At 44.4% G+C, this 16057-nt stretch overlaps 1 protein-coding gene across 1 annotated transcript in view; it reads left to right on the top strand.

The window, feature by feature from the left end:
* Window positions 1-16057, top strand: part of grin2ab (glutamate receptor, ionotropic, N-methyl D-aspartate 2A, b) — a 59233-nt gene that overhangs the window by 4174 nt on the left and 39002 nt on the right. Inside the window, exons 3-4 of the mRNA XM_025058460.1 lie at window positions 8181-8405; window positions 8474-8632. Coding sequence (XP_024914228.1) covers window positions 8181-8405; window positions 8474-8632 — 384 coding nt within the window. The remainder of the gene's footprint in view (window positions 1-8180; window positions 8406-8473; window positions 8633-16057) is intronic.

Here is a 16057-nt window from a genome sequence, read left to right as displayed (position 1 = left end):
CCCGGCGGTGGTGCGGTGGTGCGGTGGTGAAGTGTAGACAGAGGCAGAGAGAATGATGATGTGCTCAGCAGTAGCCTATTTTCCTGAATAGTGGGAGACACAAAAGGAGATCAACTCTGTAGGGCATCAAGGCAGTGAAGTGGGGGGTGGGGGGGGGATGAGTGGCTGTGGTTGGTTATATGAACGTGAAACCTGTGCAGTTTCAAACCCCCCACCTCTGGCCTGATTTAGTCATTAAAAAAGTCTCTTTTTTTGTCTTCCTCGGTCCAGAAAGTTCTTCCTGTTTGTGTTTACTGCAGTCAGTCCTTTAACTGAAACCAGGATCAAAATGTAAAATATTCATGACTCCTCCCTGACTTTGGCGTGCCACACTGTTGGACTGATGTTTGGAGGTGGCTCCCAGTGGAGCGTCCCCACTGCTGGAGGAGCAGGTATTGTGTTCAGAACTCATTGTGTGTGAGCAGCTGCCGGCGTCTGTTTCTCTGCAGGTAAAGCCATTTAATCCCCAACATCACATGTTCTGATCTCAACATGTGGCGCTGCCTTCAACACGACGGCCCTCGTGAGATCACTGTGATGGCGGCTCAGTCAGAGTGTTGATGTTCACTAAACCGTTAGCCTCTCCTCACCAACGATTTCTGTGTTTAGTTTTACTTCAGGGACAATTGTAAATGTTTACACACAACAATATTCAAAGGTCCATTTGTTACAGTCGGTCAGAGCTCAGGCCGTGATCCTGTCGTATTTATGATACTACAGTTTATTTGATTTTATGACACAAGGCCCTCAGTTTATGACGTCCTCGACCGGGTTTCATGGTTATGTCGTCGTCTCTTGTAAATTTATTGAGAAAGTCTTGTTCCATCATTCAGATTTACGCTGGTAAAACAAATTCCGTGTGGGAACCAGTTGGCGCCACAGAGTGGACAAACATGTCGTCACGTGGCGTCAGAAGACGACTTTGTTTAAATTTGCTGGTTGTTCTTCTGTTTGTGTTGGGTTTTTTGGAACTTTTTGTCCTTCATTATGGCTCTCTAAGTATGTCAGGTTTTTCTGTCCCAGGTTGTGATGCCCAGTGTTGTTGGCCCGTGTTTGTCGTCCATTGAAGGTGACAAACTGCTTGTTTGATGAAAGAAAGAAAAAAGCAGAGGTTTTCAGTAATGAGGTTCTGCTCAGAGCGTGGCGTGGAACCACGTGCACTTGTCAACCCTCAGGCGTGGCCCCGGGCCGTCAGCTGCTGAGCCAGCGCCGACTTTAAAGTCAATTAGAGCTGCTACTATTCCTGTACTGGGTCGGATCACATGGTCGTGTCCTGTGAAAAATCACTGCTTACATTTAATTACATTTGATTCTCAGCAGGACAAAAGTGAACCCCTAATTTACCCCCCCCCCCCTTTAATGGGAGAGGGATGTCCTGCACCCCCAGTGGAGACATTTGTTCTGACAACCACAGGTCACATGAGGCTGCAGACGATGAAAATGAGTGTTTTCATGTTCTTGTTCCCAGCAATTACCAGAGCAACGCTGTGAGTGATGTATGATAACCAGTCATCTGACCCCTGCTGGTCCCCTGTATATTGACTGCTGATAGCACAGTCTCGTGCAGTGGATAATAACCCCCAAAGCCTCTTATGAACGGCCACATTAGTGATGTTAAGCAGCGTTTGGCTAATTCTTTTTAAAATGTTTTTGAATCGGTGTATTTGGAGTTTAGACGAGTTAATTTACCCTGAAATGAGTTCTTGACATGTTTGAACACGACGAGAGGCCGTGGCTGCTGCTCTAAATCAGATAAACGTTAGGATCATTTCTCTGTGGTGTGTTGTGGTGAACGAAGCTGAGAAGTTGAGGGCACACTTTTACCTTCTTGGTTTTATCCAGTTTTATTAAAGGTCCAAAGTCAGGAGTCCGTGACGAGCTCAGAGAAGGAGCCAATCAGAGACGTTGGTGGTCGTGTTTGTCTGACTCCACATCTTTGGTTTCAGTCTTTGAGGAAGCTGAGGTCTGTTGCTGTGAGACATCAGTTCTACACTCGACCACCTAGGCCTTGTTCTGGGTCTGAATGCCGTAGTTTTGGCCACATTTCATTCTTCATTTTAATACCATTAACAACAGAATCACAGACTCCATGTTCACAGACACTGATTGATAGTTTTATAATCATTAGGGCCATTAAGTCATCAGTGCACTGTCACTGGGCTCTGATTACATCATCACTACAGGAGTCCTTTAGCTCCGCCCTCTGCTCTGCTGACTGAAAAACAAGAGACAGAAACAACAGTCAGAGAATCAAACGAGCGCCAGTATTTGTGGAGATAGAGAAAAATGTTCATCTGAGATTGGAATTTGAATTAAACCCATGGAGTGTGTGTGTTTCTGCTGCCAACTGCAGCTCTCACACTGAAACCCTCAGTTATTCAGCATAATCTGATCTGTCACCCTGCAGCATGTCTATTATGGCTTTAAAGGGGTTTTATCTGCTCCACAGTCTCTGATTAGACTCATCCACTTTCAATATTTTTTTTCTCTTCAAATTTCAAGATTTAAATAATCCTTTCAAAGTAGATCTGAAAAATATCAGGGGCTCTAAACATCCCAGAAATAATCTTCAGCAGAGGCTAATATTTGGATTTAGGAGTTAAATCCACTTTTAATCAGTCTGAAGAACCAGAACCAGTGTTTTTTCACAGAGAAGATTTTTAGTTCAAAAAACACGTTTTTTCCTTTAAACCATTCTTTAAATGGGTCACGCGGTGGAGGAGTGTTAAATGCTCTTGCCTTACAGCGAGCAGATCACCAGCTGTGTGAAGTGATGGTCTTTCTACATGGAGTTGACATCTTCTCCCAGTGGCTTTGTGGCTCCAGGAACATGGATTGGGTCAGCAGTTCACTCTACAGTGGCCGTGGGTGTGAATGTGGGTGTGAATCTGGGTGTGAATGTGGGTGTGAATGTGGGTGTGAATGTGTGCTCCTGTGCCGTGGACCGGTGCCTGGTCCAGGGTGGAGTCTGATTCTGTCCTGTAGCTCCAGGTAAACATCTGCGCTGACGTAGCGTTGGAGCTCAGTTCTCGTGTCAACCTTTAAATGTAGATTTTGTTTTGGGTAGTCATTAGTGTGCTCACCTCACATCGACCAGCAGGGGCGTTATTCCCTCATTTTGTTTCCAGGTCTGTTGTCTGTTGTCTGTGCTGCCAACAGGCTCAGGAATCCCAGCTAATAAATCACTGTGAAAGCTGCGTCAATTAAAACATTTTTGGCACCGTGACAATCACAACAAGCTGGAAACACAACACTGACAAATGATCACCTTGTAAAGTTGTTCACACAAACAATCAGCAAACGGTTGATGTGTTTGAACAACAACTGCTCCTGTTTGGACGCAGCTGCTCAGCTCTGACTGTTAGCTACTCCGACTGTTAGCTACTCCGACTGTTAGCTACTCCGACTGTTAGCTACTCCGACTGTTAGCCACTCTGACTTTTAGCCACTCCGACTGTTAGCCACTCTGACTGTTAGCTACTCCGACTGTTAGCTACTCCGACTGTTAGCCACTCTGACTGTTAGCCACTCTGACTGTTAGCTACTCCGACTGTTAGCTACTCCGACTGTTAGCTACTCCGACTGTTAGCCACTCTGACTTTTAGCCACTCCGACTGTTAGCCACTCTCACTGTTAGCCACTCTGACTGTTAGCCACTCTGACTGTATTTCTACCAAACCTAAATTTACGATCTGGTCAGAAAGTGTGAAAGAACGAACATTAAATACCAGCAACATTTATGATTTAGAATCAGATTAAGAAAAAGAATACAATTACCACAAACTGTAGCTAATCACTGCCTGCTAACGTAATAATATATCTATTAGAAATCAATGCTAATTTAACAAAATCCTCCTTGTCTGCTGTCTCACACACACACACACACACACACACACACACACACCCACCATCACTGCCTTGTTGAGAGCTAGAATATTCTAATTCTCTTGATAAGCCGGCAGCTACATAATGAAAAAGCGAGTCTGGCGCCGCGTGCTCGCCACTAAATCTGCCAATGTTGTCAAGTCAGCAGTCAGCACATTATATAGTGTGATTATCGCCCTCTGGAGGAACACCAATGTGATTGAAGTCACTCTTTGAACTTGTTTGTTCTGAACTTTTGTTCGTCCACTGGTAACCATGGTAATCCATGCAGTAAATCACGTCCTAATTGGCCTGTGACTGGATGTCAATAATTTAATTTTGACTTTTAGGTAATTGTTTAAAATCGTTGTCATTTAGAATTGAGTTACATTATTTTAAACTTTTCATTATAATAGAATGTATATTTTATTTATAATATATAGGTATATACTTTATCAAACCTGTACTGCTGTAGTGGTCTTTAATTGGCCTGTGACTGGATGTCAATAATTTAATTTTGCCTTTTAGGTAATTGTTTAAAATTGTCATTTAGAATTGAGTTACATTATTTTAAACTTTTCATTATAATAGAATGTATATTTTATTTATAATATATAGGTATATACTTTATCAAACCTGTACTGCTGTAGTGGTCTTTCCAGTGACGTCCAGTGACGTCCAGTGACGTCCAGTGATGTCCAGTGATGTCCAGTGATGTCCAGTGATGTGACCAGATCACAGCCCTTCACTCTGTTAATGAAGTCAAATCAAAGCCACTGATGAAGTTCTGTGAACTGTGAGGTGGAAACGTTGTTGTTGTCTTAATATTCCGTCTTTGTTTTCCTCGGTGCTGACTCAGTATAACTGTATATGTTAAACAGTGAAACACATGTTTTCTAGACAATAACATCAAAGACCATCTCACACTGGACTTTTTTTTTGTAATTGTTCAGCAGCTAAAAACAACATCTTTGAAGTTCCATTTGTCTGGAGATGTCGACGGCTGCTGCACATTCTTTTATTATTAGAACTCTTACAGCAGTCAACATGACGGGGGGGGGGGGGGGTTGAAGAAGGTTCTTCAGTGTTCTAAAGATAAAACCAGCAAACAACAGGAAATGTGTCAGAAAGCTGAACTATTTCAGAGTTTGGCTGGACTTCCTAGAAATAACTGAAACTGTTATGGTGGACCAGTGGTTGGTGACCAGTGGTTGGTGACCAGTGGTTGGGACCAGTGGTTGGTTGGTGACCAGTGGTTGGTGACCAGTGGTTGGTGACCAGTGGTTGGTGACCAGTGGTTAAGGCTCTGCTCCATAGTTATGGTGGGTCTGGGTCAGTTCATGATGACTGAGGTCTGACCACAGGTTTATGCCTAGACATCTGTGAAGACGAACCTTCTGTGAGTGAAGTTTCCATCTGACAGTTTGCGGCCTGTCCTTCAGAGCAGGGGTCACAGTGCACATGCCCCTCACCCCCCCACCCTTTTTTCTTTTTTCACCCACAGACGTTGACTGTAGAGAAAAAACCAGATCAAATCAAACTCAGCTCAGTTGATGTTTGTCGACCACGCCGCAGTGATGTCATCAATGTTGTAGTTGTTGATATTAGACCTAGGTACATCTGTTAAATGACAGCGTCTTTCTGACCGTACCATGTGTGAGGAGCACGTCCTGGTCATGAAGCCAAAGACTTTTCCAGTCTTAAAATTCTCTCTGGACTTTTTTAAATATTTAAACTGCATTAAAATACTAAAGGAACCAGATTGTGTAGAAAATGAGTTGTGAACTGACACCCTGATTTCTTTCATGAATACGTAACAAGATCATAATTAAGATCTAAGTAAAAATGGTTTGGAAAGTTAAAATCCATCCAGTTTTTCTTCAGCATCAGCAGACTTTGACATGAAGATTTCTTTTTCTTTCTCTTTTCATTTATATGCTGTTTGTATTCAGACTGATGATTAGCTGCTGCTCCAGGATAAATGCTAACGCTAATTACTTCACAGTCGTAGAAATACATTTGAAATTTGACAGAATCAATGATCAGATTATCTGAGAGATAATACATTTGAAATTTGACAGAATCAATGTAAACTCCTTGTAGAGGAGTCGGGCTGGGCTGTTAGCTTCTCTGTGTCTGTTTTGAACAGATCTTTGATTAAACACATGGTAACAATGTTGCATTAAGTTATTCTGGGACATCCAAACCCATGTCCTGTTAATGGAGGGGCTAATTGGTGTCGTGTCCAGACTCTGCCCCGAGCTGCTTCACTGGTGACGGGGAAGAAACCAAACACACACCGCTTTATTTATGAGCCTTTACTGTTGAACATGAAAAGAAATGTCCTCAGGTTCAGTCCAGTGTTTTCACTACGTCCACCAGTGTGGTGTGAATCTGCCACTCGTGAAGGTTAGTCTGCTCACGAGGATGATTTATGTCTGAGTTTTAACTAATTACCATCAAATGTTGTGTTTTGTTCCCAGAACTGTTTCACTGCCTACAGCCACATTTATGTAAAACATTTATTTGTGACTAAAAATCTTTTCCTGTAGTGAAGTGGCCGTGAGTGAAACTCTCCCCCTCTACTGGGTAACACCCTGTCAGTTAGTGGCAGCAGTTAGCACGCTAACGCTTGTAGAATATAAAGTGATGTTGTTTATGAATAACAGCAGAGGTTGATGTTCGTCTCATCACGTGTCACGTGACCCTTGTCAGTTGAATTATTAGTTCACGTGAACAAATACGTATTTTTCATGTTCTTTTCTATTTTATCGTCTGTTTTTCTCTGCTGCCTGTGAACAGATGGAACCAGTGACGGTACCAACATTCACATGTGACAAATTTAGCTCTCAGTATTTGATACTAAAGTCACAGCTTCTCATTGATAAGTCCCACAAAAAAAATCATATTTATTACATAAAGAAATGACTCTGACTCTCATTCTAACTAACCTCTCTGTCCTGGACTGGTAACTGGTCAAACTAAACTAACCTCTTTTTTTAATTACTGTATCATCCAGCAAAAACCAGCCCGTACCTTAGAGATGCTAGCTCTCCAAAAGTTATGGTCTGGCCCACTGGTCGAAGCTGACGTTAATTTCCTGAGACAGGAGTGAAGCTATGTGGCTTAGCAACATATGCTAAATGCTGCTGGAGCTAGAGGCTAGTCACAGAGGGAGGGGGGGTGAGGGTGAGGGTGAGGGTGGGGGGTCTAACTGGCCTGATTACACTGTGTGTGAGGTGACATGGATCAGACATCTCACACACACACACACACTCTGAATGATGGATCAGTGAGTTTAGAGATTCAGAGAGTACATCTTTAGCACGCCTGCCTTGAAAGCATGTAATTATTATTATTATTATTATTATAGTTTTCTGTGAGTGTGAAGAGAGAGGATCGCTGAATGAAGTGGATGAAGACGTGAACAGAAACCCAGTTCAGTTCTCAGTGTTTTTCCTCCTGAGGTGTTTTTTCAGCTCTGCTGGACTGTGGTGTAAAAATTGGCCGAGATTCAACCCAACACTCGCACCATCGTTTCATTAGCTCCCGTTCAGCCCAGGGCATTTCACAGCACATTTCTTTCACTCATCTGCGTCTCTCAGATTACAGCACAAGGTAACACAGACCGGACCTGACTGAGCGTCAGAGACGTTTCTCTGTTGGACTGCGTCTCAGCCAGAGTGGTGGAGGTTTCATTTGTCTTCATCTCAGTCAGATGATTGATGCCGACACTCTTTGCCTTCAGCCAACTTTAATGTTTCCCCTCAACCCCCGTGAAGGGGGTGAAATCAGATCACATTTATTTCAGGGTTTTATTTTTTATCCATTAGTGGTTTGCATTTTGCAGCGAACGCCGCCTACGGCCACGGATTACGCTGAAATAAAGACGTGCGAGTGAAGAAGAGAGTTTCATATGAGGCTAAATTAAAGTTTTAGCAGAAATAAAGTTAAACTCTGACTCTCAGTACTTTCTGCACTTCTGTAAAGATCAGAACATTTTTCATTGAAGACGTTTTTTCGCTCTATGGCCATTTTTTTTTTACATGTGAGACGTTTATTAAAATACTGAAGTCTGATGATTGATGATCCTGGTGGACAGTCGTGGAACTGAAGGAGACGTCTGAGATCAGACGTTGGCTCACAGTCCGATGAGAACTCCACTTCCTGTTTATAAACTATGAACAAACCTGAAGGTGCAGAGGATTCAGAGAATGTTCCGGACTTCTTGTTATTTCCTGTTCAAAATTCAAATGTCAGCGTCTCTCTGTGTTCAGGGGATGATGGGAGGACTGGGCTGGACGTTCCTTCTACTCTTACATACCATGCTGCCTGTGGCGTCCCAGAAGCCTCCGGGGCTCAACGTGGGCGTCATCATGGGCCAAACACGCTTTGTTTCCGATCAGGAGCTGAGGCCACCCCGACGCCCCGACGACGCCCTGGACATCTCTGTGGTGGCGCTGAGGATTAACCAGACTGACCCCAAGTCTGTGATCACACAGGTGAGACACACACACACACACGCACACACACGGCCTTCGTTTGACCCTGATGGTGTTTTTGTTCCAAGGTGTGTGAGCTCCTGTCGCGCACTCGTCTCCACGGCATCGTGTTCGCCGACGGCACTGACCAGGAGGCCATTTCCCAAATCCTGGACTTCCTGTCTGTTCAGACACAGCTTCCAATTATTGGAGTCCACGGAGGCTCCTCTATGATAATGGCTGACAAGGTGAGTGACCGTGACCCGTCTACACACGCGCACACACAACATGCCGCCGCCTCTTGTTTACGCCACTGAGAGGCGCTCATCATGAAATATAGCTATTCAGCAGCACATCAATCAGAGCGAGTGAGGCAGAAAATAAGCCAGTGTCAGAGGATACTGCAGATTATAAGTACAGCCGTGTATATTTTGGAGTGCAACTACATAGACCGAGTGAGTGAGTGAGTGCCCTCCGGTGGACGAAGCGTTATCTCTGACAAATGCATCGCTGGTCTAACGGCTGCGTGAAGGTTCACTGTAGACGGTGACACGGCGGCGTGTCGGAGCTCGTCCCCGCTGTTGGACGGCTGCCAGAGCTGTAGGTTGGAGGCAGAGTTGAAATGATCCCTTGGCTCAGAGGCAGAGTCAACCTCAGCTGTTTTATCTGCTGAGTCTTTTTAACAGACAAAGTCCATATTTATAGATGGATCTGTCCAATAATTAAAGAGGTCTGGCTTCTCTGGAGGGAAACATTTCCAAGAATAAATCCAACTCTTTACTGCTTTGTTGTTCAAAGGCGTACAGTAGGTGCTGTGGTCCAGTCCTGTCAGAAAATAGAAGCGGAGAACAGAACAGAACAGAACATCACTGTGGACTGATGTGACGTGTGCTGATTAGTGTGTGGTTACAGATGTTTGTCTTCGTTTCTTGCTTTGATAAGAACACAGTTATTTATTCTTTGTCTCTTGGGACGAGGACGGCGCTGCAGCTGCTGTGGTGTCTGAGGTTTTATCATCAGTAGTTTTGGACATGATTATTAGACGTGACGATGGTTGGATGAACGTTCTCTTCAGACGTACACGGAGAACGTCGTCTGAACTCAGCTCTACGTCTGCGACAGATTTATTTTCTATTGTGCCTCGACTTGTCATTAAAAGTAATAAAAAGAACGTACCCACCCCTGTGCCCCCCCACCCCTGTGCCCCCCCACTCCAACCTTATTTTAATCCACATAATCTCGTTGTACAAAGTCACGCTGCAAACACTCAGAACTTTTTACATTTGAATATGCAGCAGATGAAAGTGAATAATTTATCAGCGTCTTGTCTTTACACTGAAGCCAGAGCTGGAACCGGTCTAGAACCGGTTTGTACTGCAGAGCTGGGCCTTGAACACAGCAGTTTGTTGGCCAGCTGTTCTGAATGAATAAATAAACCAGTGTGGTCTTTCCTGGTGGTGGTTGGGTTTATTTGATCACATTGTTTTTCTCTGTGGTTGAGATGTGAACATATGCAGATGCTGCTAAAATGTCACCTCCATTTTGGAGGAAACTACATCTCAGAAGGAAAAGAAATCCGTACCATAAAGAATAATCTGGTTAATGATGTCATGTCTTTCCTTGAAGGTTTAAGTTCCATTAAAACCCACCTCAGTCCAACAGCTTTTTATTTCAGGGCACACATTTGAAACCTTAAAATATTTATTGGAACAAACCCAGATCAATCACAGCTTTAAGTCATTCTGTGCCCCCCCCCCAGCAGGAGGAGGACGGGGGCTGTTTGTTTGTTTGTTAAATCAATGTTAATGTCATGTGCAGCTGAGGTTATGACTGATCCACAGAGTGAAGCCACTCACTGAAACATTTTTTCTCATTTCCTCTTTGTTCTTTTATTTGCTTTGTTGTTGATCAAACGTCGAGAACATCAGGAGCTGCAATTTAATATATTTACATCTTTATTTGGTTTGAGATAAGAAGTGATGTTTGAAGTATGTGGATCTCACCTACAGTTGTCTTTACAGTGAGAGTACAGTCGGTACAGTCGGTGTGATGGTAGCTAAATCTCTTTACTAAAAATACCGTGGTCAACAAAACTAAGGACATTGATTTAGTTTGGTGAAACCTCAGTGTTTGTTCAGTTGGTGCATCATTCAGTCGGGGGCGGGGCAGTAAACAGGACTCGAACAGTAATGATCACTAACCAGTAATGATCACTAACCATCACTAACCAGTAATGATCACGTAACGATCACTAACCAGTAATGATCACTAACCTGATCGAGTGAACTAGCAGTAACGATCACTAACCAGTGGTTTTCCTCTGGTGAACCAATGGTCTGTCAGTAGACCCTCCCAGCACCAATCAGGATCCGTGATCACAGACAGTGGCCACAGTATCACAGCAGCCTGTGATTCCTCCTGTTAAAGCCCAGATAATCTCTGATGCTAATGACAACAGAAACCTGGCCTGGTTCTCCTGCTGGCTGTGACTGTGTCTGTTCTACCTGCTGTCAGTGGTGTACAGGCAGTCTGCAGGATCGAAGACCAAATCCCAGTGGACTGGTAACAATTCAGCCTGATTACTGTGGGTTAACAAACAATATTGTTCTCTGTTCTCAGCCAGAGCGGGTGTAAAACCACTTTGTTTTTTTTTTTCATCTCGCTCACGATCGCACTGTTAATGTCACCGTGGAGTCCAGAGCAGAGGAAACGGAGAGTGAAGAAAAACTAGAGCAGACAGTCACCAGGAGAGCAGGCAACGCTCCACTAAAATAATCTATAAATATATATATATCTACTGTATATGTGAAGAGTACAGTAGGAGGAGGCGTGAGGTGGTTGTGAAATGTATGGTGTGAACACAGCATTCAGCTGCCAGGATGAAAACTTAACCCTCAAAGTTGTTGTCATTCATCACAGCCGGTCCTGCCGTTACACCTCATCACCTGCAGGGGCAGCGCTGCTGTGGCAGAGCCATGCAGATTCTGATTGGTCAGATCTTACAGAGACCAAGTGAGTTAATAATGAAAGTTCGTGGCTCATCTGAAAACACTCCGGTGTGTGGACTGTGTGGTCGTGGAGGAACATGGCCGCTCTCTGGTCCTGCTGTTACACCTCATCACCTGCAGGGGCAGCGCCGCTCTCTGGTCCTGCTGTCTGTGCGTACACTGTCCACAGGGTCTACATCTACATGAAGTAACTGTAGTGTTGGTAGTAGTTACTGTCTGTCAAACGGCGTTCCCAGATGCTCAGCTCACCTTAAACGGTTCAGACTAAATCCACGTCATATGTTTAGTATCTGATGATCGTACGACCGCGCCCTGCAGCTCGCCGTTCGTCAGCCGTGAGAAATCTTTCTNNNTTCCCCGAAAAGAAAAAAAAATTGTAACCCCTTCCCCCCCCCCCCCCCGACCTCCTCCATCCTTGCCTGTCATGTAAATGCATGTCAGTGCGGGAGAGTCAGGACTAATCCAGGGGAAGTTGTGTGCTGTGAGAACGGAGAGACGTTTAGGGAACACGGAATTGATGGGAAAAAAGGGCATTTGTGAGCCCTGGAGGGAAACCAAATTAGTTTGGAACGTTGTACTTCCATTACAGAGGGAGCGCTTTGGGGAAAAAAAAGAAATGTAGTTGCCTCTACCTCACCCTGTTCATCTGCTCTTCCTTCCTCGGTGTGTTGGGGGTAGATGGTGGGGGTGGGGTCGGGGTGTGTGGCCTAGGAACACGAACATGCTGAAATGGAAGGCTGTAAATTAAACATGCGTGTTCCCTCTGCCACGGTGCTGCGCGTGTGTGTGTCTGTGTGTGTGTGTGTGTCCCACCTCTGATCGTCCCGTATCAGTGCAGCCCATTTGTCCCGTTCCTCTGCTGAGGCTCTTTAATATTTAACAGCTGCCCCCCTCACCTGCTGTCACTCAGTGAATCTTCATCTTCTTGAACCTGTTTCATCCCGACCGCCTCGAGGCTCCGACAGTTTGACTTCCTTCGTTTTTGGGAAGTTGATAAAATCTCCTTGTAAGGATAAAGTTTTTTCTTTGCACACAAAACTATGAGTGAGATGAGAGAGTGAGAGAGGGGAGGGGGTGGGGGGGGGGGGGGGCACCGTGCGGGATGCCCGGTCTCCCCCCAGGCCCCCCCCAGTCCCCCCCCCCAGATCAAACTCTGTGATATCGTCCTCTCACACACAGCGTCAGGTCCAGGTCCACCTCCACACAGGCGCGGTGGATTTGATGTGTGAAAGCGGCGTCGCACCAGTGTTTACAGGTTCACGTCGTGGTTCAGACAGAAAACTGACAAAGTGAGTAATATTTGAAGGTCTACTTCACCGCTGCGAACAAACACCAGGCTGAGAATCCCAGTCAACATCTGCTGTGCAGCTGAACACAGTCTGGTTCCTCATCTTCCACACTGAGCTCCAATCTTTAATCTTAATCTTATCTACTTAATCCAATGTTTTCTGTTTCTCTGGTGCAGCCGCACAGGAAGCTGTTTGAGTTCATGAGTCAGCGCCGCGCTGCCGCACTCAAATGTCACTTCAGGTATCAAATATCACATTTCATCAAATGGTTTAATGACTGTGAAGGGCTCTTACACGGTCAGCGCGAAGGAAGACTGACGGCTGCGCAGATATTTTTAACAAAAAGGCCGCGGCTCTCCGCAGTCGTATTCTGTTTGCATTAAATGGACGGATCAATATTAGTGACACATCCGTCCATTAAGGCTCTGAACAAATGACAATGTTGTCATGAGGCACCGCTCAACTGACAACGGAGGGAAAACCTCTCGTCTTTGTTGCATCACTACCACGGCATTTAGTAAAGACTGAAAAGGTAAAAACGTAAATACTGAGGTGGAACACTTTAAAGTCACTGATCTGAAAGGTCACGTCCACGCTCCTTCTGGTGCTGGTACCGAGCCCAGGTGCATCAGGGAAGGTCGGGCAGAAACCACGGACGAAGTGTGTGTGTGTGTGTGTGTGAACGAGGCAGTGGAAGTGGGTGAGGAGTGTGTGACAGAGGGACAGGACAGCAGTACTTGGTGGTTCTTGGTCCACAGTCTGGACAAGTCCATCAGTATGAACTAGGATTAACAGGATTAGGATTGAACCAATCAGACGAAGGGCACAGACCGGACATTGTTGAGATAAATGTTAGAGGTTGAGATGGGTGTGTCATGTCCTGAGTGGACAGTGGGACAGTGGACACGATGCAGGAGAACCAGATGATGAGTCCACAGACGACTTAATTAGACTGGACTTAATGGACCTGTAGGTGGCAACAGTGAGAGAAATCTGAAGTTACTTGGTTGGTTGGTTGGTTGGTTGGTTGGTTGGTTGGACTGTGAGTGTCTGTCTGTGGACGTGCTGGTGTGTTCTGTGTGGATGATGACTTCATCCAAATGTTGCTGGAGAACAAACCTTATTTTACAGCTGATATTTTGACAGGCCGTACTTGGAGAAAGAAGTATAAAAAAACCAACTCAGCGCCCGAGGTCCATTTATCTTTCTGACAAGTCTTCACTGCCTCAACTAAACGCTGTGTTTCAAACATCATCTGAGCTCCTCCAAAATATATTTTTCTCCTTTTTGTTTTGGTGTTAAAAATTGAAATCCTAAGTTGTTGATAAGAAAAGAAGCAGAAGACACGAGAAAAAAAAACATCTTTATTTAAAAGCTTCCTCGATGTTTTTTTTTTTACTTTTGTCAGTTCAGGTACATATTTGTGTTGCTGTTGAAGGAGGAAGTCCATGTAGCAGAAAAGGTGGTGCAGTCAGAGTGACAGATGGGTTCGAGCTAATGCTGTGGTTCTTTGAAAGTAATCTTAAATAACGTTAATTTATTATATGTAGCTAAATAAAAAAATATATAATCAAATGTCCAACTGAAGAATGGGCAGTAAAGTGTTTTATTGACAGTGTTACCTGATATTTAAACCCTGGTTTTGTTTGTAGTATTTCATAAATATATGTATGTATATCTATATATTCATGTGTACATATATGTGAGCCTGACAAAAACACACCGTCAGCTGATTCTGGTCCAAACAGAATGTCTTGGCAAATTTGTACAACATTTTAGTTGTGTTTCTGCCACGTTCTGTCACTGTCCTGAGTCTCCATCACCGTGAGGTTGCTTAGCAACAGAGAGAGACTTTTTTTAAATTCAGTTTCTTCTGTCCAGATTATACTGATAACAAAGCCTTTACAGAAGTGAACGTTTCCATCAACCTCACTATCACTCCAACTTACTGTTCTTTCACCACTGACCTTGAAGTAAACGTGCACACAGCTGTTCAAATTAGTAACTTAATAAAGTTGGTGAGCAGATCGTTAACCCGACAACGTACAACAGAACCTTCATGTGCAGGAGGAACATCTGCCAGCTCCGTCCTCGGCTGTCTACACTTCAGTACATTAAAGAACTTCTTTAATGTTTAGTCGTTTCATCCTTCCTTCAAATCAAATCAATAAACTTTTAAATACGACGTAAAGATCCATTAAAACCAAACAGCTCGTTGTTCACCGTATAGAACCGACAGAACCGTCGTGGCCACGTCTGGACCTGAAGAGAACGGCTGATTTTATGGGCTGTTCAAAATGAAAAGCTTTGTTTGGTTCAGATTAGATGAACCTTAACCCTCGTGGGGGAGGGGGGGGGGACTATAAGAACCAAACAGAAGAGATACTGTGACAAGTTAGCGTAGCTGTGTCCCCTTGTAGGGCTGGCACCCCCACGTTGGGAACCGCTGCTCTGACACAGGAGGGTTCTTCAGGAAAAGAACCTGGAATGAAGAAACAAGATCCAAAACTTCAGGTCCTTTTTTTATAAACACGTCTTTCAGTAACACGCCTCCGTGACACCGGCTGATAATGGACGCCACCTGGAGACCGGGCGTGTTAGAAGTGTGTGGTACAGAGAGTCAGCCCTGCTGCAGGTCAGTCAGTCAGACACTCAGGGATTTAAGAAGTGACTCAAGGATCACTCCAGGCTTTGACTACCTGGCACAGAGCTCTCTGCTGTAATGACCAGCTGCAATCTCTCAACAGTCTGACAGGAGACACCTGGCAGCGTTCCTGAAGTCTGAGTCTGAGGTCGTTCCTCCTCTGGAACCTCCCCACAGTACACAGGTACAGGATTAGCTAGTATATCTGGACTCTGGTCATTTGTTGTAGTTTCATCCTTGAGACAGTTCCTCCTCCTCCTCCTCCTCTTCTTCCTCCTCTCTCTGAATGCCTGGTGGTTTCAAACTTTGATGTAAAACGACAGATACTTTTTACTTTTCACAACATTTTAGTCCCATCAAGTGTAAATACTTCAGCGTACACTTGAGTGTGGATTACCTTAAAGTGGAGTTTTTTTGTTTTAAGATTTGTTTGTTTGCTTCTTCCTCCTAGAGTTTTGTCATGGATTTGTCTTAAATTAAAATTGGCAGCCGGCTGTGCAGAGATCAACAGGGAACGAAGGCCCAACGCTACTTTGTAAATTGCTGCTTCACATCTGTTAAAATATGCAGCGTCTGGGAGGACGTTAGTTCTGCTGATTCTGTGTTAGTGGAGAGCAACAGAAAGTGAACACTTTGAACACATTTTTATTTTCTGCTGCACTGGTATTTATACTGTCCTGGAAGAACAGCCGTTAGTGGAACGATGAGGATATCAAAGAAAACAGAGTTGGA

This window comes from Cynoglossus semilaevis, chromosome 9, assembly GCF_000523025.1.
Source record: "Cynoglossus semilaevis isolate Cse_v1.0 chromosome 9, Cse_v1.0, whole genome shotgun sequence".
In the NCBI taxonomy this organism is placed as follows: Eukaryota; Metazoa; Chordata; class Actinopteri; order Pleuronectiformes; family Cynoglossidae; genus Cynoglossus; species Cynoglossus semilaevis.
This window is presented reverse-complemented; position numbering and strand designations above follow the sequence as displayed.